The sequence below is a fragment of the Schistocerca serialis genome, chromosome 9 (assembly GCF_023864345.2).
Source record: "Schistocerca serialis cubense isolate TAMUIC-IGC-003099 chromosome 9, iqSchSeri2.2, whole genome shotgun sequence".
NCBI lineage: Eukaryota > Metazoa > Arthropoda > Insecta > Orthoptera > Acrididae > Schistocerca > Schistocerca serialis.
This window is the reverse complement of record NC_064646.1, coordinates 266,834,372-266,860,516: the sequence shown is the minus strand read 5'-3', so window position 1 is coordinate 266,860,516 and position 26,145 is coordinate 266,834,372. Positions and strand designations below refer to the sequence as shown.

Sequence of the window (26,145 nt, the reverse complement as noted above, 5' to 3'; positions counted from 1 at the left end):
ACTTGGCTCTGGCTATTCAGTGTCCACGACCGGTAATCAAAAAGTATTTTATAGTTACGTAAATTACATAAAAATTAAGTTGTATGTAATAGGTACATCTTTTCAGGTAAAAAAAGTGCATATCAGCTCACTTCATTATATCGATGAACAGCAGAAGACATACTTATAACAAGGCAAGTTTTTTGGTTGTTCATATATTTTTTTTGGTTTTCATCATCTTGATTTAGCAACTAACTTTCAATAATTTGCTTAATTTTTAGTGTAAGAAAATTCATATAAAATGATTTTCGTGTATCTTTCATATACAAAACATTACATTTAGGAAGGCTCTTATTATTTTTATGTTCGGTTGTTTCCAATTTGCATTATCTGCTAGTTTGGTTTCTTTGAAGTTAAAAAAAAAAAAAAAAAAAGTGGGTTGTGGGTCATTTTGGCTCAGTAGGAAAAGCGGTGCCTCTCCATTAGAAAAGACAAAGATTACCATAAAATCATATTTACTTATTATCTCAAAAACATTTGTTCAGAAGGAGCTTTCAAACCAAAAACTTTATCACTGCGAACTTAATTATTATTATTATTGTTATTGCTGCATTAACTTTAATAATGCAACATAAAAACCTAATTTTTATTAAGCATGTGACGCAAGTGTGATGAGAAAACCACATTTTATTTTATGCTTCCACGAAGTCTCTACTTCGCCTACGAACTCTGAGACAACCTGAAGTATATACAGGGCTATTACAAATGATTGAAGCGATTTCATAAATTCACTGTAGCTGCATTCATTGACATATGGTCACGACTCCCTACAGATACGTAGAAAAACTCATAAAGTTTTGTTCGGCTGAAGCCGCACTTCAGGTTTCTGCCACCAGAGGGCTCGAGAGCGCAGTGAGACAAAATGGCGACAGGAGCTGAGAAAGCGTATGTCGTGCTTGAAATGCACTCACATCAGTCAGTCATAACAGTGCAACGACACTTCAGGACGAAGTTCAACAAAGATCCACCAACTGCTAACTCCATTCGGCGATGGTATGCACAGTTTAAAGCTTCTGGATGCCTCTGTAAGGGGAAATCAACGGGTCGGCCTGCAGTGAGCGAAGAAACGGTTGAACGCGTGCGGGCAAGTTTCATGCGTAGCCCGTGGAAGTCGACGAATAAAGCAAGCAGGGAGCTAAATGTACCACAGCCGACGGTTTGGAAAATCTTACGGAAAAGGCTAAAGCAGAAGCCTTACCGTTTACAATTGCTGCAAGCCCTGACACCCGATGACAAAGTCAAATGCTTTGAATTTTCGGCGCGGTTGCAACAGCTCATGGAAGAGGATGCGTTCAGTGCGAAACTTGTTTTCAGTGATGAAGCAACATTTTTTCTTGATGGTGAAGTGAACAGACACAATGTGTGAATCTGGGCGGTAGAGAATCCTCACGTTTTCGTGCAGCAAATTCGCAATTCACCAAAAGTTAACGTGTTTTGTGCAATCTCACGGTTTAAAGTTTACGGCCCCTTTTCCTTCTGCGAAAAAAATGTTACAGGACACGTATCTGGACATGCTGGAAAATTGGCTCATGCCACAACTGGAGACCGACAGTGCCAACTTCATCTTTCAACAGGCTGGTGCTCCACCGCACTTCCACCATGATGTTCGGCATTTCTTAAACAGGAGATTGGAAAACCGATGGATCGGTCGTGGTGGAGATCATGATCAGCAATTAATGTCATGGCCTCCACGCTCTCCCGACTTAACCCCATGCGATTTCTTTCTGTAGGGTTATGTGAAAGATTCAGTGTTTAAACCTCCTCTACCAAGAAACGTGCCAGAACTGCGAGCTCGCATCAATGGTGCTTTCGAACTCGTCGATGGGGACATGCTGCGAGGAGTGTGGGAGGAACTTGATTATCGGCTTGATGTCTGCCGAATCACTAAAGGGGCACATATCGAACATTTGTGAATGCCTAAAAAAACTTTTTGAGTTTTTGTATGTGTGTGCAAAGCATTGTGAAAATATCTCAAATAATAAAGTTATTGTAGAGCTGTGAAATCGCTTCAATCATTTGTAATAACCCTGTATATGGTGTAAACGATTATTGTTTACAACGTATCATAGCTATGTAGTGGAAGTGGAAACGAAGAATTTTATACAAGACACTTGTGGTCTATTAAGTTGGGAAACAGCCCCAACAGGTTTACAAGATTGTTTCACAGTTGTTTTGCAATTGTTGCTTGCATTAGCTTGTTATTTCTTCACTGCCTAATTATTACATGTTTGTCTGTTGTATCTGCTCGTAACGGGCAACACATCGTCCGTAATTGGCGAGCACTCTTTACTTGGCGCCGGTTTTCCATGCGCCACCCTATATTATTTCCCTGCGATCAGCCACACAATGCTACAGTTGGCTAAACGAGAGGTTGTGCAGAATCACAGAAATTACGTCTAAAAGTGTGTAAGAATTCTATAATGAATAAAAACTCTATACTCCAGGGGGGAGGCAAGTGCCCGCTCTTGGTGACCTCCATCCTTCAGTCACCTACACTACTAGTTTTCAGTTTTTCATAAGAACCATATACCAAGCACAAATGAATGGTGAACGAGTAAAAATGAACGGTTCCCAAAAAAGAATGATCAGCAGTGAACTAGTTCCCAAGAATGAACGAGTTTGCCCATCTCTATTTCTCATCTATCTACTGGAGAGCACAGCAGGAATGGATACAAATACTCAGTTGGTGGCAGCAGGTGACCCTGAGGTGTAATCTGTCTCCTTGCATGCTTCATGCCTTCCCAGCCTCACAATGTCATCCTCCAATGAATCGTGGCAGTTCTTTCCACCACCTTGCTGAGCTACAGCAACTGTTAAGCTTTACACCTGCTTTCTGCATTGTCCTCCAGGAAACGTGGTTCCCAGCAATACGAACCCCTGCCCTTCACGGCTATAGGGGATATTACAAGAACGTAGCGACTATTAATAATAGTGTGTCAGGTGAAGTTTGTGTCTATGTCCTGAACTCGGTATTTAGTGAAACTGTGCCCCTTCAAACCTCTCTTGAAGCTGTGGCTGTCAGGATAAGGACGACACAGTAAATAACTGTCGGCAACATATATCTTCCTCCAGATGGCGCAATACCCCTGAACATGTTGGGTGCACTGATTCAACAACTCCCTAAACCTTTCCAACTTTGGGGAGATTTTAATGCTCGTGACACTGTGGGGTGACACTGTGCTTACTGTCAGAGGTAGAGGTGTCGAAAGTTTACTGTCTCAACTCAGCCTCTGCCTCTTAAATACATGTGCCCCCACACATTTCAGTGTGGCTCATAGCACTTATTCGGTCATTGATTTATCCCTCTGCAGCCCAGGACTTCTCCCATCTGCCAACTGGAGAGCACACGATGACTTGCGGTAGTGACCACTTTCCCATCTTCCTGTCACTCCCCCGGACGTCTACCAAGATGGGCTTTAAACAAGGCAGACTGGGAAGCTTTCACCTCTGCTGTCTCTCTCACATGGTACCATCGATGTGGTATTTGAGCAGGCCACTAGAATGATCATTTCTGCGATGGAGAACACAATCCCTTGTTCTTTAGGGTGGCCCCGGTGAAACTCGGTGTCTTGGTGGTAACTGGAAATCGCTGAGGCCATTAAAGTGTGTTGGCAAGCTCTACAGCAACAAAAGCGGCACACTTCCCCAGAACACCTAATAGCTTTTAAATGGCCCCGTGCTTGCGTTCGTCAGCTTATTAAAAAAAAATAACGGAAACATGCGTGTTGGGAGAGGTATGCCTTGACCATTTGGTGCCATATGTTACCTTCCCAAGTCTGGATGAAGACATGGCCCTAAGGACTCAGTTAACCCTGCAGCTCTCCGCTGTCATTTCCTCTTGATGCTTGGCTTGTACTGGGACCATGAAGTGGTTTACACTGACAGCTCAGTGACTGATGGACATTGGCTCTGCTTATGTTCATGGAGGAAATACTGAACAGCACTCCTTGCCAGATGGCTGCAGTGTTTTCACTGCAGAGCTGGAGGCCATTTCTTGTGCCCTTGAGTGCATCCGCTCATGCCCTGGTGAGTCGTTTCTTCTCGGTACTATGTCCTTGAGCAGCCTACAAGCTATTAACCAGTGCTACCCCCGCCATCCTGTGGTAGTGGCAGGAGTCCATCTATGCCCTGGAACGGTCCAGTCATTTCGTGGTGTTTGTGTGGACCCCAGCCCACATCGGAATCCCAGGAAATGAACTTGTCGACAGGATGGCCAAACAGGCTACACGGAAACCGTTTCTGGAGTTCGGCATCCCTGTAGTAACTGACCTGCGATCATTATTATGCTGCAAGGTTTTTCAGCTTTGGGATACAGAATGGTATAATCTCAGTACACACAACAAACTGAATGCCCTTAAGGAGACTACGAATGTGTGGACCTCCATACGGGACTTTCGCAGGGACTCTATGGTTCTCTGCCGGCTCTGCATTGGCCATACGTGGCTAACACATGGCTACCTCCTCTGTCGCGAGGGCCCATCTTGGTGTCAGTCAACATCTTGTTAGACTGCCCACTCTTAGCAGCTCTGCAGCAAACTGTTAACCTTCCCAGCACCCTATCTTCAATGTTGGGTGACAATGCCTCAACAGCAGATTTAGTTTTACGTTTTATGCATGAGGGGCGTTTTTATCATACCATCTAAGAGTAGGCATTTAGCCTTCTCTCTGAGGTCACCACCCTCCCTCCATTTTACCTCTGTCACACTTGCTTTGCATTTGTTTGTCTTGGTGGTCGTCTTTTCCCTACATGTGTTCATCTCACCTTGTCTTTTCGGGGTGGACATTTTAATGTGTTGCAGAGTGGCTGGCTCATGCTCTTTATTATTGTGATCAGCCAGCCCAGATCATATGCTCTATGGTTTTAATACCTTCTGCTCTTCCTAGTATGGTATGTTTTCCTCGTTTTTTGTTCGTTCCATACTTTTTCATTTTAGGTGTGATGTTGGGTGTTTTTGTTCCTTGAGCCTTCTTTGTGTCAGGAAAAAGGAACTGATGACCCTGTAGTTTGGTTCCTTTATACCCCCCAAAAAAACAACCAACCAACCATATCTCCTCCTCGGCAACTTCAGTGCACACCACCCGCTGTGGCAAACTGCCACTTCAATGAGTAAGGGGTCTTCAATTGACCAACTTAGTACAGACTTCGATTTGTGTCTGCTCGATGAGTCAGTACCGCTCATGACACCTTTACTGCTATCAATCTCGTGATCTCCTGTCTGGTCCTTGTGGCTTCTGTACATTGGTCACCCCATGATGATCATAGTGACAGTGACCACTTTCTGGTGATTCTATTGTTCCCCTGCCATCATCAGGCAGAGGGGCCCGCACATAGGGCATTCCCCAGGGCCAATTTGCCTTTATATGCGTCTGCTGTGCACTTAGACACCTCTCTTTCAAATCGCATTGATGCGGTCATGCAGGGTGTGTCAGCCACTATTCTTCATGCTGCTGGCACTGCTGTCCCCCTATCCACAGACAGGTCTCCCTCATCCTCGACTGGTACCATGGTGGATCAGTGCTGTAGCAGTCACTGTTCAGGGCCGCCAACAGTCACTGCAGTGATTTAAACAACACACTTCACTGACCAATCTCCTCACTTTTAAGTGTCTCTGTGCTAGGACTAGCTATCTTATTAAGCACAGGTAAAAGGAATTCTGGGAGTGCTATGTTTCCTTCCTGGGATGTATGTTTCTTCATCATAGGTTTGGTTCAAGCTCCGTAGCATTCTGGGCTGCCAGTGACAGTCAACTGTCCATGGTCTTATCCTCCAAGGTGTTCTGTGTACTGATCCGTTGGTCTTTGCAGGACATATCGTGACACACTTTGCAACAGGATTGGCATCCTCATCCAATCCCACTACATCTCTCCGGCAGAAACGCAGAGTTGAACAGACCCCCTCTGTTTCAACCCCCACCAAGCTGAATCCTATAATGAACCCTTCAGTGAATGGGAGTTCTGGCAGTAGCTTATCTCTTCACATAACATGGCCCCAGGCCTGGATTTCAACCACAGCCAGATGATCCAACACTTGGATGTTACCCAGAGGCAGTATTTACTGAGAGTCTTCAATCAAATTTGGCTCATGAGTGCCTTCCCCTCGCAATGCCAAGACAGTATAGTTATCCCCGTCCTTAAGCCTGGAAGAATCCAACGTCTTTAGACAGCTACCACCCCTTAGCCTGAACAAAAGTATTTTGTAAACTGCTTGAGAGGATCGTTAGCTTCCGATTATGTTGGGTACTCGAATCTCTGAGCCTTTCGTCCCCGTATCAGTGTGGCTTCTGGAGAGGAGAGGACAATCTCCAACTGATCATTTACTCAAACTGGAAGCAGCATCCAGCTGGCTTTTACTACCCGCCCACACCTTGTCACGATCTTCTTTGACCTACATAAGGGATATGACACAGCTTGGTGCCATTATGTTCTAGTTACCCTCTATGACTGGGGATTTTGCGGTCCCCTTCAGATTTTTATCTGTGAGTTTTTCTCCCTCCTGCTCTTCCTGATTCAAGTTGGCACTTCACTCAGTGCCTCTCTGATTCAGGAGAATTGTATTGGACAGAATTCTTTTTTAAGTGTCTCACTCTTCGTCATAGCCATCTATGGGCTTGTAACGTCTGTTGGGCCTCTGGTTACATCAGTGTTGTGTGTTAATGATTTTTGCATCTGGTGCAACTCCCACATGGTAGCATCTGCTGAGTGCCAGCTCCAAGGTACCATTGAATGGGCTGTCTCCCACGTCTTCCAGTTTTCTCCTTTCAAAACGCAGGTTATGCATTTTTCTCGTCGACCCACAGTACACTCCAATCCAGAATTTTATTGAGGTGACCATCTCCTAGATGTTGTAGCACAGTCCCATTTCTTGGGCCTATTTTTGATAAAAAGCTGACATGGTTGCCCATATTCGCAACCTGAAGACTATATGCATCTGGAAACTTAATGCTGTATGCCTCCTGGCCCACACATCTTGGTGTACAGACCGTGCTCCATCTTTACCGTGCTCTGGCCTTGTCCAGACTAGATTATGCTAGTCTGGTTATGGCTCAGCAGCTATTTCCATTTAACTGCCTAAGGATTGTATTATCTATTGGAATGCATCTCACTTACCCCTGTCAGGATTTCTATCTCCACTCACTGGAATAGTCCCATGTATTTCCTCCCACACACCTCTTTGGGAGAACACCATTTATTGCTGGGATCATGTAGTATGTTCACAGTGAAACTGCTAGCCATTTTGTTACTCAGGCCTCCCTCCACTGTGTTTTAATATGTACAGACTCAATGAGCAGCCTGCAGGCAATCAACCAGTGCTACTCACATCATCCTGTGTTCACTTGCTATCCATGACCCACTCTCTGTCCTTGGCCATGCCGCCTGCTCAGTTGTCTCTTTTCAGGGTCCCAAGTTGTGGGTATCTCAGGGTATGAACTGGTTGCCTGTTTAACTAGAGGAGTGGATACTTACCCCCCTTTCCCTTTCATGATTCCAGTTGCCGGTATGTGGATCTACAGTAAATCTCTCTTTGCCCAAAAATGGAATGACATCTGGTGCACTCCTGCTCTCAGTAATAAACTATGCACAATCGAGGAGACTACTGCAGTTTGGCACTCTCTTTTCCGCTCAGAAGGAATCTGCTGTCTGATGCCATCTACACATTGGTCATACCACTTACTCATTGTTTCCTTTTGCTCAATGAACCACCCCCACAGTGTGGTTGTGGAGCCAGACTGACAGTATCCCGTATATTGGTGGAATGTGTCCTTCGTTTGGTTTGTATAGTTTTTCCAGAATCCTTAAATTTAATATTGGCAGATGATTCACAGATGGTTGAACTGTTTCTCAGCTTCGTCTGTGAAACTGGTTTTTATTTTTAGATATAACGTTTTACTTTACTACTGGAACAGGGGCAGGGTGGTTGTGATTTCCCCCCCCCCCCCCCCCCCCAACCCCTTTCATGTTTTCTCAGCCTAGGACCCATGACCACTCTCACTGCAAAAACTGCTCTCTTTTTCTCCCCATTTTCCCAATTTTTATATTTAGGCTACTCTCCTACACCTTCTGCTGCGTGTATTTTTATTTCCTCATTTTATAGTTGACTCCCTTCCACTTACAGCAGACCCCCCCCCCCATCTTCCGTGTGTAACTTTGAATCGTGGGACAGATGACCTTGACATTTAGTCCCATAAAACCTCTCAATCACCTAGTGAATCAACTCTTGTAGCTTGACAAAACTGTAAAATTCAGCTGCTCCAGTAATTCAAGCATATCAATGGGAGTGCTTTACATATCACTTTTGAAATAACCCCAGACAAACATCCAGAGTATTGAGGTTAGGTGACCTTAGAGACCTATCCATCTTGAACTTTATTGGTGCATTAGTTGTCATCTTACATTAGCAGCAAACTACGCCTGTGCATCACACATGTAGGGAATCACATTTCCCGATGTTCTGTAAAGTAAGATAGTCCATGGGTGAAATGTGAGTCCAGTTATATTGCAGTTTAATCAAAAAATTTAAATTTCAAAGTCATTTTTACTATCTAGGACAATATTCCACACTGGAGTGGCAGCCCATAACCAGACCTTTGCAATTCTCTCTGCAACAGCTAGTATTGCAGACCCACTGGGATGCTGGTGCTTATGTTACATACTATAGCCCTGTCAGTTTTCGCTGTTTTTATCCATCTTGTGTGTTATGCCAAAATTTTTTCACCAAAATCATTTAAAAATCTAAGTAATTACCTAAAATGAAAATAAGTTGTATTTTCCCATAATATTTAACACTGGAATAGGTTTTGCAAATTTATTTCTGTAACAGAGGAATGTCTGTGTAGTTTATTCAGGATGTCCAGCAAACCTTGAAATCTTGAAAACCTGGAAAAAGCCGAGAATTTTCGAAATGGAGGAAAACCAGGAAAAAACCTTAAATTTTATTTAAAAACCTTGATTTTTTAATGTTTTTTGGTACCATACTCATATTGACATATCAGTTTAAACTGCCTGTTATTTCAAATAGTATTCGAATATTCAGAGGGTGAAGTACATATTATATGCATAATACCTGTTGGTGATTCAATGTTACACTAGGCTTCATAACTGTTTTATATCTGTTGAGCTGTTGCATGAGGTGGGAACCCAAGGAAGCTGATTGTTGCTACTGTATGAGAGGTGGAGGTAAATAGAGAATTCATTGCTTCGAAGTCTGGCATACAGTACAGATCAGCTACTATGTTAGAAATACATGGAAGTAGTAAATTCTGTAAAAGCTTTTTATGTTCGTATTCAGTTTAGTACAGTGTCCAAAATTACATCAGTCCTGTTGTAACACTTATTATATCAACTGTTCGATCATTGTAGTTGGCACAGTTGAAAACAAGACATCATAGTTACGAAGAGTGACTTGTACCAATATGTATCGAACAGATCTAGGGGCTGAAGACCTGTTAGACAGCAACGGATGAATTCGGAAATGAGACATAACTGGACACCCAGTTGTTTTAAAAGAGAGAGACTTCCATGATCATTGGACTTGCATTTTCTTTTAAAGGCTTTCCGAAGAACCCAAGGAAAGGTAACATGATGATGATGATGATGATGATGATGATGATGATGATGATGTGCAGTGTTGTGGCATTGATGGTCAAAAACCTCGTAGCATAACATCTGGAGAAACTTTGGTATGCGTGAGTAGTTTGTGGATAGGTGTCATCATGGCTTGGTGCAGTACCCTCCTAAGCATATCTCATTCTGAATAGTTAGTTGCATTTGCAGTTTACATTTGTCAGTGAGTAATGGTTGTCCTTTTCCATGATTATAAAGCATTGGTTCACTTTTACGCCCTTTTCCATTTGTTGCAAAAAGCATGCATTTATCAGACAGCTGCCTGGTCCTACTATTCGTGATGATCATGTTGACAACTTCAGAAAATTTTCCGTATGATCATTACACTGCCTACCTGCCAGTGACAACTGGACTGTACACCAGACAGAGTTCTTGATAATTTTCGTCTGGGGCTACAGTTATTGTGCTTGGAAGCTTTCAGTAGTATTCTCATTGTTGCTGAGGAGGGACTCCATTCACCATTTGCAGCTGTTACGATGGGAATTCTGTTTAGCAGTAGGAAAGAGCTGATGGTTGGGTATGACAGCCATGTTCTGAATCTTTCGTACCCACTTGCATTTTACAATCTATAGTCCTCTGTGAGAATATGGAGGTGGCAATGAGCAGCAGACAGGTCTCAGTGGCCGGAGGCAACATTGGCCATATATGTGGTGTGTGTGAGTTGTACATACAAGAATGTGTGTGTTTTTTTTCTAAATCTGGTGGACTATCCACTGGCTTAATCTAATGTTTAAATGTGCCTGTATGCCACAATGTATATGATGCAGATGTAGATACATAACACTGAGTCTTTTGTTTTAGGGAGAAGTGAGAATTTCTAAAAAGGATTTCGAAAGTGATGCAGGAAAGCGATTTGGTGGAGAAGAAAGATGGCACCATGTAGAATGTTTTGCCAAGAATAGGGACTTCTTTGAGTTCTGGGAGGATGGAGCTATGCTTCCAGGTTTTAAAACTCTTACTAAAGAGGATCAACAGATGGTTGCTTCCCAAGTTCCCAAAGTTGCAAAGTAAGTTCCTGCTGTGAATCCACTGTGTAATTTTTCATCATATTCTTTTACTGGAGAATCTCTGCAACAATATAGCAGAGATGTTGTCACTGGCAGGCACAACAAAAGGGCTACTGAAGACATAAGCTTTCAGCCAGAAGGCCTTCTCTCTCTCTCTCTCTCTCTCTCTCTCTCTCTCTCTCTCTCTCTGCGCATGTGTATGTATATGTTGTCTATTTTGGAAGAAGGCCTTCTGGCTGAAAGCTTACATATTTAGTAGTCTTTTTGTTGTGCCTGTCTGCAACTCCACATATCTACATATTGGTAGCAGTCTATCCTTTTCATAATATCTTCATTATTCCATCCTGGTTTTTCCATTGTTTAATAGTGATGATGATGATGATGATGATAATGTTCTAGGAAGGAGATAAAAAAAGAACCAACTGATCAAACAGATGGACCAAGTGAAGCAAAGAAAATCAAGAAAGAAGATGATCAACTAGAAAAGGAGCTAAAAGCTCAAAATAAAATAATGTTTGGCTATAGAGACAAACTAAAGAATGAGTTGAAGAAGCCACAGCTGACACAGCTGTTGGAATACAATGATCAAGAAGTCCCTGTGGGAACAGAACCAGTGAGTAAAGAATTGTCCTGAAGTTAACGTATTTTCAAGTTACTGTGTAATTTAACAAGGCGGTGGTTAGGGTAAATGCCGTCACCACACTGTCCTGCTGCCTGATCTTGATCCAGCATGCCAATAAACTTTCCTAATCCATGATTGATATTGTTTGCTCTGACATTTTCTAACTTCAGCTTTGCCAGCATGCAACCAGCCACACTAGACACTGCTCCGCATGTATCGACAAAACTGACAGCACAGTGAGCATGTGACACCTGAGAATGAGCTAAAATTGACTTGCAGCTGACCATTGCCCTTGACTTGCTGAAACATCAATCACAAAGCAATTTTAATTGGAATATAGCTGTTTGCAGCCAACTTCTGCCAGTTTATATTTTACTCTGCACAGTTGCAACTGGGGAAGGGGTTGAGAGCGGGATTCAGCATATTTTGACCATGCAAAAATTATTCCGCTAATGTGCGCACCGTTATTTTCAATTGTACTTCTACACATAGTACCTTGTTGGTTGTCTGTAATGTTGTCAAACAAGGGGCCCATGGCTGTGAATGCCCATGAAAGGTTGACATTAATATTCTGCAGATTTTATAATTATTGAATTAGCCAGAAAAAAATTATCCAAGAAACGCCTTAAATCGGAGACATATTCTGATCGCTGGCAGAAAATTGCTGCCGCTTCTCAACAGAAACAATCATTTGTTGAAAGTGCAAATATACCAGCAGGAGAAAAGAGACTATTTTGGGGGAGGAAAAAGTTGTTAAAGTTCTTGCAACAGCAAAAATTCCAGTCAGAAAGCTCCACAAAGTCTGTTAACACTACATGGAATACAGATATGATTACAGCAGTTTACAGACTGACTATACCTCTCCTGCATTTCCTGCCCAGTTCTGTTATGTGAATGGACAAAATCACTTCAGTTTTAACAGTGAAATGTAGGATGGTAATGAAAATCGCTACTTTTATCGTGAATGAAGAACTCCATAGTTCTTTGTTTTAATAGAAGGGGTGCCATATCATTTTTATTGATGTAATGAGAAAAAACACATTGCACAGCAAAATATTGTCGATCAAGAGCCACTAGAGGGAAGAACTTCACTCATTGCTCTGAGCACAATATTAATTATAGGCTTTTCTCCATTAACCCTCTGGCTGCTGTGGATGTGTATATATGTGCTGCTGCACCATTCCCCGGGTGCTGTGAAGTGTATATTCGCACTGATTGAGTTTTCCTCAGTGGTATTGATTCTGTATGTGTCTTTAGCCACCACAGCCTTACTGCTGCGGACAAGTTACTTCCATATCTTCGTGAATAAAAACGTGTGAATTTTTGTCATACAACATATGCACCTCACTGTGTGCTGTCATTAAAAAAAACTTGTTTAAAAATCTTTAATCATTTGAGATAAAACGATTGTTACCACCACATGATTCGTGGTGCATAAGGATGTAAATGAGTGCATAGTGTGTAACTGTCCATAAGATATAAAACCCAATAACTCCAGAATGAAATACCATTCTGCTCCCAATATATGATTTTGATATCTAACCTACAGTTGATTCACTGCAGTGTGTGAGCTAAAAATAACCATACATGAAGTTTATGCAATGCTTTTTTATCTCTACAAAGTCTTTAAAATTTCATGCAATGTTTTATTTAATTTGGTGCAATGCATGAAGTCTGGTGGGTAGCAAACAGAAATACAGTTCTTTATCAAGTGAAGATCTGTAAGTTGTGTAAAAATATTTTTTTTTTTTTTCTCCTATTGGTTTTCAGTAAATCAGATTAAAAGTATTTCATATTGGTCAGAACACTGGTGATAGGCAACTACTCGCCACAAACGAATAGTGGGCAGTGCGTAGTCAGGCATAAAGTTCAAAACACTTGTTTATCGCTATGCCCACAACAAGAAACTGTAACGTGTGTCATAGTTGATGATTGGGGAAGAGATGAGACATTTATTTGCATTAAGAAAACAGACAATTATTTCTAAATTAGATGGGCTGCAGTCACGTACAAAACTAAATTTCTGCTTTCAGATGCTAGATCGTTTAGCGGACATTATGACATTTGGTGCACTTTTGCCATGTGAAGAGTGCAAAGGGGGCCAACTGGTCTTTCGGTCTGGAGTTGGTTATCAGTGCACTGGTGACCTCACAGAATGGACAAAGTGTCAGTTTGTGACTACGGACCCTAAAAGAGTGCCTTTCAAAGTGCCAGAAGACCTCATGGATACATTCCTGTAAGTATATATACAGGGTGGTCCATTGATCGTGACCGGGCCAAATATCTCACGAAATAAGCATCAAACGAAAAAACTACTAAGAACGAAACTTGTCTAGCTTGAAGGGGGAAACCAGATGGCGCTATGGTTGACCTGCTAGATGGCGCTACCGTAGGTCAAATGGATGTCAACTGTGTTTTTTAAAATAGGAACCCCCATTTTTACTACATATTTGTGTAGTACATAAAGAAATATGAATGTTTTAGTTGGACCACTTTGTTCGCTTTGTGATAGATGGCGCTGTAATAGTCACAAACATATGGCTCACAATTTTAGATGAACAGTTGGTAACAGGTAGGTTTTTTAAATTAAAATACAGAATGTAGGTACGTTTGAACATTTTATTTCGGCTGGTCCAATGTGATACATGTACTTTTGTGAACTTACCATTTCTGAGAACGCATACTGTTACAGCTTGATTACCTGTAAATACCACATTAATGCAATAAATTCTCAAAATGATGTCCGTCAACCTCAATGCATTTGGCAATACGTGTAATGACATTCCTCTCAACAGCAAATAGTTCGCCTTCCGTAATGTTAGCACATGCATTGACAATGCGCTGACGCATGTCAGGCGTTGTCGGTGGATCATGATAACAAATATCCTTCAACTTTGCCCACAGAAAGAAATACGGGGACGTCAGATCCGGTGAACATGCAGGCCATGGTATGGTGCTTCGACGACCAATCCACCTGTCATGAAATATGCTATTCAATATCGCTTCAACCGCACGCGAGCTATGTGCCGGACATCTATCATGTTGGTAGTACATAGCCAGTCTGTCATGCAGTGAAACATCTTGTAGCAACATTGGTAGAGCATTACATAGGAAATCAGCATACATTGCACCATTTAGATTGCCATTGATAAAATGGGGGACAATTATCTTTCGTCCCATAATGCCGCACCATACATTAACCCGCCAATGTTGCTGTTGTTCCACTTGTCGCAGCCATCGTGTATTTTCCGTTGCCCAATAGTGCATATTGTGCCGGTTTACTTTGCCGCTATTGGTGAATGACGCTTCGTCGCTAAATAGAACATGTGCAGAAAATTTGTCATTGTCCCGTAATTTCTCTTGTGCCCAGTGGCAGAACTGTACATGACGTTCAAAGTCATCGCCAGGCAATTCCTGGTGCATAGAAATATGGTACGGGTGCAATCGATGTTGATGTAACATTCTCAAAAGACGTTTTTGACATTCCCCAATCTCACGCAGTTTGTCTGCTACTGATGTGCGGATTAGCCGTGACAGCAGCTAAAACACCTACCTGGGCATCATCATTTGTTGCAGGTCATGGTTGATGTTTCACATGTGGCTGAACACTTCGTTTCCTTAAATAACGTAACTATCCGGTGAACGGTCCGGACACTTGGATGATGTCGTCCAGGATACCGAGCAGCATACATAGCACACGCCCGTTGGGCATTTTGATCACAATAGCCATACATCAACAAAATATCGACCGTTTCTGCAGTTGGTAAACGGTCCATTTTAACACGGGTAATGTATCACAAAGCAGATACCATCCGCACTGGCGGAATGTTATGTGATACCACGTACTTATAGGTTTGTGACTACTGCAGCGCCATCTATCAGAAAGCAAAAAAAGTGGTCCAACTAAAACATTCATATTTCTTTACGTACTACACGCATATGTAATAAAAAATGGGGGTTCCTATTTTTAAAAAAACACTGTTGATATCCGTTTGACCTATGGCAGTGCCATCTAGCAGCCCAACCATAGTGCCATCTGGTTTCCCCCTTCAAGCTAGGCAAGTTTCGTTCTTCGTAGTTATTTCGTTTGACGCTTATTTCGTGAGGTGAACTTTTTTGTTAACTGAAAATGAGGTGAGAGACAACTGTTATCCATGTATGAGGCTTAAACAAAGTTCTACTAAGCATTAACACAAATTTGTTGCTTATGTTTCTGTTAATTGATATAAGCAGAATTTTGTAGGAAATTTCATAATTGTTATACCATGTCGTCATACTACTGATTCATAGTGTGCTTGGTAAGCATAACTCTCAGTATCTTTCATTTCTTTCAGAAACAGCTACAAGTTTGTACCAAGGAAAAGAACTATTAGAATCATCACACCGACAGCTGCCAAAACGACTGAGAGATCTGCGTAAGTTGCCTGCAATGCCACTACTGTTTGTTATGAAAGTAATAGTTTTGGGAGTTAGTTAAGCCTAGCCAAATAATTTAGTTTTAAAAGGATGCCAAGCAGTTAAGGAAATACTTTGCTCTTTATTGAGACTGGATTAAAATTGTGAACTCTTCTGTAAGTAGTCCATAAAAACACAGATATAGCATAAAACAATCATTACTAAGGCAGGACTGTTTCACTTGCAAGTCAATTTACTCTGAGGGCAGTTCCAAAAATGGGTAAGTAATATTGCAGATATGAAGATTGTGACCTCCATTCACATACAGGGTGTCCCAGGAGTAAGTCAGTAATCAGGGATATGGGAGGAGTACTCGTTTAAGGCAAAGAAACTTCAAAGGTATCTGAACCAGGCAGCAATTTTGGGGGGGAGGGGCAAATTCATATTCTTGAGGGGAAAAACCTTTGTTTACAAAGCACCTAGCGTCCAGCATACTTCGGTCTATCAATTATTCATATGATCTTGAAACGCACCCCTGCTGGTTTTTTAACATTTTTGAACACATTCTAAGTTGATTTCCGAATGAATTATAAGTTGATTTTTGAATGCCTGCATAGTGCAAGTGATGTCTCTGCTAGGGGAATCCTCATCGCATGTAGACATTAACCTTTCCTGCAGACAAAATGGGACTGGGCTACATGAGCTGAGTAGAATAAAACTGAACTGGTGAATACCAACTGCTGCTTGTTTATGTGGTTGATTCAGTTTGCAAATGTTCAGCATTGTTATAATTACTAGCGAAATCCATAGATTCATACTACCAGAGTGGAAATAAATGACTAAAAGGAATAACAGGTAAGAAAGGATATTGTATTACCTTCTCGGTGCATCCAAGAAAGTGTAATTCTGACAAACTTTTTGGCCAATTCGCTACACTAGACAGGGCCAGTTGTAGTCCCCTGCTAGCAGCCACCTAAGTTCCATTCTGGGAGTAGCACAGAAAATGCATTGTACATACACCTAATAACGCCTAACCGGAGAATAATCACTGGATAACTAAACTGGTGATTGTGGCAGAGTTAGTAAAGTTAACCGGAGAATGAGTTTCGACAGTGGTAGTAATAGTTACAGAATTATCGATGACAAGATTGATTGTTAGAACGAGGATGGAGAAGAAAATGGAGACACACAAATTATGGAATAATATGAAGATTCCAAATTTATACAAAAATTTCGTTCTACTTTTCCGGTCTCATGCATGAGAAACTGGAGCATATGAATGACCTGAGAAATTATTTCCTAACATCTAACGTCAAGATTTTTGATCGTAGTAGGCTGAATAGGTATTTCGTATTGGTACTTCGTGAATTATATTGTCATACTATAAAAATGGTCATTATTGGCATTATTTGGTGTGTTACAATTGCTGCAATATTATAAAGGTGTATTTTGTTTTCTCCAGCACACAGTGACAAAATAGATGTAATTAGTTTGAGAAACCACACCAGTCTTGGGTACTATTTGTATTAACAGCTTTTTCAGTATTATACGACGACATTTTGCTTTTTCATGTAGCAAAACATTGGATGAACTATGATGAGGCAACATTCCTTTCGCAGAAAGGAAAGCATGCCATGTAAAGCTGTAGCAAGATTAGAGGGAAAAATCGCTAGGACCTAAGGATCAAAGAAATGTGTACTGTCTTGCCTGTCTCTTGTCTTTTCTGGTTTTAGGTATCCTATATTTAATTTTGTCACACAGATGAGCAAGCTATTAGCTAATAGGCAATAAAGAGTCCAGATTTTCTGGAGAGTACTTGTTCTCCCTTTCACAAATAATCCCATCCAGTATTAACTGTGTGTGTGTGTGTGTGTGTGGGTTTTTTTTTTTTTTTTTTTTTTTTTTTGGGGGGGGGGGGGGGGGGGGGAATGTCAAACCGGCCAATTGGGAGCAGGAGAGGCATTACAGGACATTTAATTTCCACTGTCCTGAAATAGTTTGATGGCATCCATTACAAAAAATACATGTTTGAGTTCCACAGAGTGAAATACAGTGACGAGTGGCGTAAGACTGTTGTTTGAAGAGGTGTGGCACTGTACTTCGGCACACTTAAGACCAAATAACATCTCTTACATTTTCTCAAAGATATATGTTTTATGTGTCGGACTCTTCAGAAATATGTGCGCTACAAAATGAACTTATTTTTGAAAAGTCTCTTGACGTTCTGATGCGCAGACCAGTCAGAGTTATAGTGGGGACGTGGGTAGTCTCCATATGACCCATGTTAACATTTAGTGATTTTTCTGTTTCTCTTCGTTTACTGCTCTCATGTCAAATGAAAACAAGACTGACTTCTGTGGCTGTGAGTTATCAAGTGAAAATACCTTCACATAATTACGGAAGGCTAAAATATGTTACTAGTTCAGATTTTATTTTATTTCCACCATTCTGACAGTCAAGTATTAATTGCCTTGCAGAACAATAAAGTTATTTTTGTCGGTTTTCTAAAGAAATTTGGCGTTATTAAGCTTTCCTGCTTAGACAGTAAATTTATTTGAAACAGTGTTTAATTCCACACTATTAGCTAGTTTCAACTGTTTGCTGCATTTCAAGTGCACGTTTTCTTCTTCTAGCACATATGGCATTTGCCGTAATAAAGAACCAAACATGAGATTATACAGTACTGGCACTCCAAGAAGATTTACATCCCGAAAACCACACTGAAAAGCTCAGTATCAGGTAGAGGCCTACATTATTGGGAATCTGGACATCCGAATGTGCGCTTTAAGGTGAACTGTGCATTTTAGTATGGTTCACAAAATTCAGACGCTCTTCGAGTATCCTCTGATGTCTTGTTTCTTTTATGACATGATGTAAGAAAGATCTTTTAATGTTTTACACGTATGAACATATGGGCTTCCTACGTCACCGTAGCGCGTTGTCATCTCTTATCTGGCACTCTCTGGCATCCACATCTACATCTACATTGATACTCCGCAAGCCACCCAACGGTGTGTGGCGGAGGGCACTTTACGTGCCACTGTCATTACCTCCCTTTCCTGTTCCAGTCGCGTATGGTTCGCGGGAAGAACGACTGTCTGAAAGCCTCCGTGCGCGCTCTAATCTCTCTAATTTTACATTCGTGATCTCCTCGGGAGGTATAAGTAGGGGGAAGCAATATATTCGATACCTCATCCAGAAACGCACCCTCTCGAAACCTGGCGAGCAAGCTACACCGCGATGCAGAGCGCCTCTCTTGCAGAGTCTGCCACTTGAGTTTATTAAACATCTCCGTAATGCTATCACGGTTACCAAATAACCCGGTGACGAAACGCGCCGCTCTTCTTTGGATCTTCTCTATCTCCTCCGTCAACCCGACCTGGTACGGATCCCACACTGATGAGCAATACTCAAGTATAGGTCGAACGAGTGTTTTGTAAGCCACCTCCTTTGTTGATGGACTACATTTTCTAAGCACTCTCCCAATGAATCTCAACCTGGTACCCGCCTTACCAACAATTAATTTTATATGATCATTCCACTTCAAATCGTTCCGTACGCATACTCCCAGATATTTTACAGAAGTAACTGCTACCAGTGTTTGTTCCGCTATCATATAATCATACAATAAAGGATCCTTCTTTCTATGTATTCGCAATACATTACATTTGTCTATGTTAAGGGTCAGTTGCCACTCCCTGCACCAAGTGCCTATCCGCTGCAGATCTTCCTGTATTTCACTACAATTTTCTAATGCAGCAACTTCTCTGTATACTACAGCATCATCCGCGAAAAGCCGCATGGAACTTCCGACACTATCTACTAAGTCATTTATATATATTGTGAAAAGCAATGGTCCCATAACACTCCCCTGTGGCACGCCAGAGGTTACTTTAACGTCTGTAGACGTCTCTCCATTGATAACAACATGCTGTGTTCTGTTTGCTAAAAACTCTTCAATCCAGCCACACAGCTGGTCTGATATTCCGTAGGCTCTTACTTTGTTTATGAGGCGACAGTGCGGAACTGTATCGAACGCCTTCCGGAAGTCAAGAAAAATAGCATCTACCTGGGAGCCTGTATCTAATATTTTCTGGGTCTCATGAACAAATAAGGCGAGTTGGGTCTCACACGATCGCCGTTTCCGGAATCCATGTTGATTCCTACATAGTAGATTCTGGGTTTCCAGAAATGACATGATACGCGAGCAAAAAACATGTTCTAAAATTCTACAAGAGATCGACGTAAGAGATATAGGTCTATAGTTTTGCGCATCTGCTCGACGACCCTTCTTGAAGACTGGGACTATCTGTGCTCTTTTCCAATCATTTGGAACCCTCCGTTCCTCTAGAGACTTGCGGTACACGGCTGTTAGAAGGGGGGCAAGTTCTTTCGCGTACTCTGTGTAGAATCGAATTGGTATCCCGTCAGGTCCAGTGGACTTTCCTCTATTGAGTGATTCCAGTTGCTTTTCTATTCCTTGGACACTTATTTCGATGTCAGCCATTTTTTCGTTTGTGCGAGGATTTAGAGAAGGAACTGCAGTGCGGTCTTCCTCTGTGAAACAGCTTTGGAAAAAGGTGTTTAGTATTTCAGCTTTACGCGTGTCATCCTCTGTTTCAATGCCATCATCCCGTAGTGTCTGGATATGCTGTTTCGAGCCACTTACTGATTTAACGTAAGACCAGAACTTCCTAGGATTTTCTGTCAAGTCGGTACATAGAATTTTACTTTCGAATTCAATGAACGCTTCACGCATAGCCCTCCTTACGCTAACTTTGACATCGTTTAGCTTCTGTTTGTCTGAGAGGTTTTGGCTGCGTTTAAACTTGGAGTGGAGCTCTCTTTGCTTTCGCAGTAGTTTCCTAACTTTGTTGTTGTACCACGGTGGGTTTTTCCCGTCCCTCACAGTTTTACTCGGCACGTACCTGTCTAAAACGCATTTTACGATTGCCTTGAACTTTTTCCATAAACACTCAACATTGTCAGTGTCGGAGCAGAAATTTTCGTTTTGATCTGTTAGGTAGTCTGAAATCTGCCTTCTATTACTCTTGCTAAACAGATAAACCTTCCTCCCTTTTTTTATATTCCTATTAACTTCCATATTCAGGGATGCTGCAACGGCCTTATGATCACTGATTCCCTGTTCTGTACATACAGAGTCGAAAAGTTCGGGTCTGTTTGTTATCAGTAGATCCAAGATGTTATCTCCACGAGTCGGTTCTCTGTTTAATTGCTCGAGGTAATTTTCGGATAGTGCACTCAGTATAATGTCACTCGATGCTCTGTCCCTACCACCCGTCCTAAACATCTGAGTGTCCCAGTCTATATCTGGTAAATTGAAATCTCCACCTAAGACTATAACATGCTGAGAAAATTTATGTGAAATGTATTCCAAATTTTCTCTCAGTTGTTCTGCCACTAATGCTGCTGAGTCGGGAGGTCGGTAAAAGGAGCCAATTATTAACCTAGTTCGGTTGTTTAGTGTAACCTCCACCCATAATAATTCACAGGAACTATCCACTTCTACTTCACTACAGGATAAACTACTACTAACAGCAACGAACACTCCACCACCGGTTGCATGCAATCTATCCTTTCTAAACACCGCCTGTACCTTTGTAAAAATTTCGGCAGAATTTATCTCTGGCTTCAGCCAGCTTTCTGTACCTATAACGATTTCAGCTTCGGTGCTTTCTATCAGCGCTTGAAGTTCCGGTACTTTACCAACGCAGCTTCGACAGTTGACAATTACAATACCAATTGCTGCTTGGTCCCCGCATGTCCTGACTTTGCCCCGCACCCGTTGAGGCTGTTGCCCTTTCTGTACTTGCCCAAGGCCATCTAACCTAAAAAACCGCCCAGCCCACGCCACACAACCCCTGCTACCCGTGTAGCCGCTTGTTGCGTGTAGTGGACTCCTGACCTATCCAGCGGAACCCGAAACCCCACCACCCTATGGCGCAAGTCGAGGAATCTGCAGCCCACACGGTCGCAGAACCGTCTCAGCCTCTGATTCAGACCCTCCACTCGGCTCTGTACCAAAGGTCCGCAGTCAGTCCTGTCGACGATGCTGCAGATGGTGAGCTCTGCTTTCATCCCGCTAGCAAGACTGGCAGTCTTCACCAAATCAGATAGCCGCCGGAAGCCAACGGCTGAAATGAATCTATTTCTAACAGGTCGCAGGAAAATATTGCGAATTGTGGTTCGAAAAGCGTTATTTTCAAAGTAAATTTCCTTTTACGCAAGATGAACTATCTGCGAGAATGTACAATGAATTTCTTAATTCACAGTGTGTTTACTCTCATTTAAAAATCAACTCTTTGATGACAAGCCATTTAGAAGAATTTAGAGCCCAGAAGATCGGAGATTTATGTCAGTATTAAACAATTTTACTGGCATATTTGAGTGATGTATCTTAAAGGGTAACATGCGCTAAACAGATCAACATTATATGTGAAAGCTTAGCTTCTCTTGTAACTTATTAATCTTGGAGACAAATATTATATGCAAAAGGTTTTCTTGTAGCAACACTATGTATATTAACTTTTCCTGTTGGTGGAATTTGAATTTATACTTTCGTAATACGAAAATATGCGGCGCACATGATGCTGCACATCAAAGATCTTTCCAAAACTTGTTTTCCCCCTGAGTTTCGTTTTCTAAAGTGCCGAGAAATTCTACGCTGCTATGTAAAACCATATCCGTTCAAAGGATTGATAAGTTTTACATATCCGATGGTAAGTATACTGTCACTTAACACGGAAAAAGTGTATTTTCACCCGGGAGAAAATGTATTTTCAACCAGGAGACCTGGGAAAAATCCAGGAAATTTTTTTCCGTCTTGTCTGCGTATACACCCTGAAATAATTCCATCCAGTACTAATTGTGAGTTTTTATTTTTTATTTATTTTTTTAAAGAGAGGCAGGATGACAAATCGACCGACCTTGAGCAGGAAAGATACCACAGGACATTTTAATTTCCATTGTCCTGAATATTGTTTGATGGCATCCATTACAAAATATACACGTTTGAATTCCACAGAGCGACATACAGTGACGTGCGATACTATCTAGTATTGTCTGGTTTGGAAATATAGTAGATCTGAGGCTGAAGTGCAGAGCAGTCTGAGCTCGAGTGGGGAGTGTTAAGCAGTGTTTACATTTAGTAATTTTGCCATTTCCTGTTTGTTCGCAGCTCTCGCGTCAAATGAAAACAAAACAGATTTCTGTAGCTGGGAGCTATCAAGTGAATTAAAATGCATTCACATAATTACGGAATGCTAAAATATGTTGCTAGTTTCAGATCTTATTTTATTTCCACCTTTCTGACAATCGAGCATTAATCGCCTTGCAGAACAATGATGTTGTTGTTGTTGTTGTTGTTGTTGGTTTGTTAAAGAAATTTGGCTTTTTCAATATTTTCCTCCGAGGCAGTCAATTTATTTGTAATGAAGTGTTTAATTCCACACTACAGGCTAGTTTCAACTGTTCACTGCATTTCAAGTGCATGTTTTTATCTTGTAGCATTTATGGCATTACCCCATAATAAAGAACCAAACATGAGATAATACAGTACTGGTACTCCAAGAAAATTTAATCTCGAAAAACCACACTGAAAAGCTTAATATAAGATTGAGGATTACTTCATTGGGAAATTGGACATGCGAATGTTCACTTTAAGCCGAATTATGCATTTTAGTGTGGCTCACAAAATTGCGATGCTCTTGGAATATCCTTTGATGTGTTGCTTCTTTTATGACATATAGATCTTTTAATGTTTTACACTTGCGAGCATACGGGCTTCCTATGTCATTGTAGATGTGCATGCACAGTGATGCCTGTTATCTGGCAACTCCTGAAATGGACATATTTCTAACAGGTTGTGGGAAAATATTGCGAATGGTGGTTCGAAAAGCACGACTTTAAAAGTAAATTTCTTTTTACACGAGATGAACTATACGTGAGAATGTATGATGAATTTCTTAAATCACAGAGCGTTTGACTCTCATTTAAAAATCAGCTCTTTGAGGACGAGCCATTTAGAAGAATTTCAAGCCCAGAAGATCAGACATTTATATCGTCACAAAATATTTTAGTGGCACATTTGTGTGATATATCGTGAAGTGTAGCATGCGCAAAAAATATCAACATTATATGTGAAAGCTTAGCTTCTCTTGCAGATTATTGATGTATAGGTTGTGGAGAGCAGGTGTGGTAATTAAGACTATAGATAATCCCTCACACTCCTGTCACATATTATGAATACTTTTATTCTGCATGTGGCATAGAGCACGTACTACAGAGAACTGATCTTGCTGCCGTAGGGCAGCAATATTTTTGGGAGGAAGAGCCAGTGGTTCTACGTCCCCACAAATCTTAGAGACCAATATTGTGTATGAAAGCTTTGCAACACTATGTATATTAATTTAAACCATTAACTTTTCCTATTTGTGTGTTCACATTACTTAAGTAATGTTGCTATTGGCTGACTTCATCACCTTTCCTTTACTCTGAATATCCGCTGTCATCAGCTGCCGAGATCATGTGACATGAGCTAGGAATGGCTTACAAAAGTACATCGCAATCTCGATTTCTGTGCTTCGAAAAGTAACAGGTGGTGTTTTGTGGAATTCGCATTTATACTTTCGTAATGCAAAAAAGTGCAATGTACTTGTTGCTTTACATCGAAGATTTTTTCAAAATAGTTTGTAGTTTGTATTTTTTTATTTTTTTGGTGAGTTTCATTTCCTAAAGTGCAGGGAAATTCTATGCCGGTGTATAAAACCATAGCCATTCAAAGACTTTAGTTCCAAGGGAAAGTATACTGTCACGTAACACGGAAAAGGTGTATTTTCACCCAGAAGAAAGTGTAATTTTAACCTGAAAATCTGGGGAAAATCCAGGATTTTTTTCCCTTGTCCGCGTGTACACCCTGATATAGCAGAGATGCTGAGTCGCTGATAGGTGTAACAAAAAGACTGTCACAGAAGAAACTTTCAGCCAACAGGGCTTTATAAAAAAAAACCGCAGACCACAGTCTCTGGTCCCTGGAAAGCGGAGTTGGTAGTCTATAAAAATGTGAAATATACTCCCATACAACAAACAAATTCCCCCCTTCCCCGAGAACTCTGGGTTTCCACATGGACATATTGGGAAAAATCTTTTGATGACTGTCACTAACCACTGCTAATAATTTCATTTTTCAATGTACAACTGAGTTTGGCACACACACTGTGCAGATATTGTTCATCAACTTTTTAAGCTGTTAATTTTGCAGGCCAAAGGTTGAGAGAGCTCGCAGGCCACTTGAAAACATGGAGTTTGTTATTCTGCATAAAACCACAAGACCTAAGGAAGAATTAAAAGCAGAAATACAGAAACTTGGTGGTAAGGTAGTGTCGAAAGTTCACGATAAGCTTGCAGCAGTTATAGGAACACCAGGTAAATAAATTATTGCCGTAGTGTGTATGTTCAGTATCAGCATGAATTCAGTATTTGTAACCAATTTTTCTTTTTTTCAGATGCTGTTGAGAAAATGGGTAAAAAGGTAGAGGAAGCTAAAGACCTTGACATACAAATTGTATCTGAAGATTTCCTGGATGAGGTGAAAGATGGTGGTGCAACACTCATGATAAACAAAAAGAGTATTTGCTCATGGGGATCAGATGTAAGTTTACAGTATGAAATTCAAAATATGGGCAGTTCAACATGTTACTATGCCACATTAAGTGATTGACTTTGTTTTTCTAGCCTAACAGCAGAATACCAAAAGACACTGAAACTAAATCTTCAAAAAGTAAAAGTAAGTACCTGATTCAGAATTCTTTGTTAACCGAGCATTATACACTGTTTATTCAAATAGTTTAATAAGACGCTCTCTCTCTCTCTCTCTCTCTCTCTCTCTCTCTCTCTGTGTGTGTGTGTGTGTGTGTGTGTGTGTGTGTGTGTGTGTGTGTGTGCACACGTAAGAGGGGAGACACTTTTTCAGAGGAGAGGGAAGAGGAGTTAGTTTGTATTGCCATAAATGTACATCTCATCATTACAAATGGAAAACACAAAAAGCATTAGCTAAAGGAGAAGAAACAAATTTTTTAAAAGTTAACGTTTTACGTTACTACCCAGTGTGTATTTTAAATTTGAGTACGCTTATCATTCAAATAATGTGATCTGCTTATTGTTTGTAAACTCTAGAGTCTCTGATAAAATACAAGCTGAAAACACACTAACATACTTGTAAAGTTTCACACCGAAAAATTTTGTTGTAACTATGGTATTGAAGTTAAGTGTGAATTGTGGATTGATATGGGGATAAAAGATGTAATGATATAAGATGTTCTTGCTTTTTCTATGAAAGGGCAGAAGTGATACTTGCTATTGCTATTAAGGTATCAGTCATTTGTAGACACCTAGTAACACATTATTTCTGATGACAATGACAGACGTAGTTCTGAATCATGA

General features: G+C 41.1%; 1 protein-coding gene across 1 annotated transcript in view; it reads left to right on the top strand.

Moving 5' to 3' along the window:
• LOC126418845 (poly [ADP-ribose] polymerase) overlaps nucleotides 1-26,145 on the top strand; it is a 103,422-nt gene that overhangs the window by 20,280 nt on the left and 56,997 nt on the right. The window contains exons 4-10 of the mRNA XM_050085832.1: nucleotides 10,462-10,667; nucleotides 11,067-11,280; nucleotides 13,323-13,525; nucleotides 15,624-15,704; nucleotides 24,965-25,128; nucleotides 25,209-25,354; nucleotides 25,438-25,489. Coding sequence (XP_049941789.1) covers nucleotides 10,462-10,667; nucleotides 11,067-11,280; nucleotides 13,323-13,525; nucleotides 15,624-15,704; nucleotides 24,965-25,128; nucleotides 25,209-25,354; nucleotides 25,438-25,489 — 1,066 coding nt within the window. The remainder of the gene's footprint in view (nucleotides 1-10,461; nucleotides 10,668-11,066; nucleotides 11,281-13,322; nucleotides 13,526-15,623; nucleotides 15,705-24,964; nucleotides 25,129-25,208; nucleotides 25,355-25,437; nucleotides 25,490-26,145) is intronic.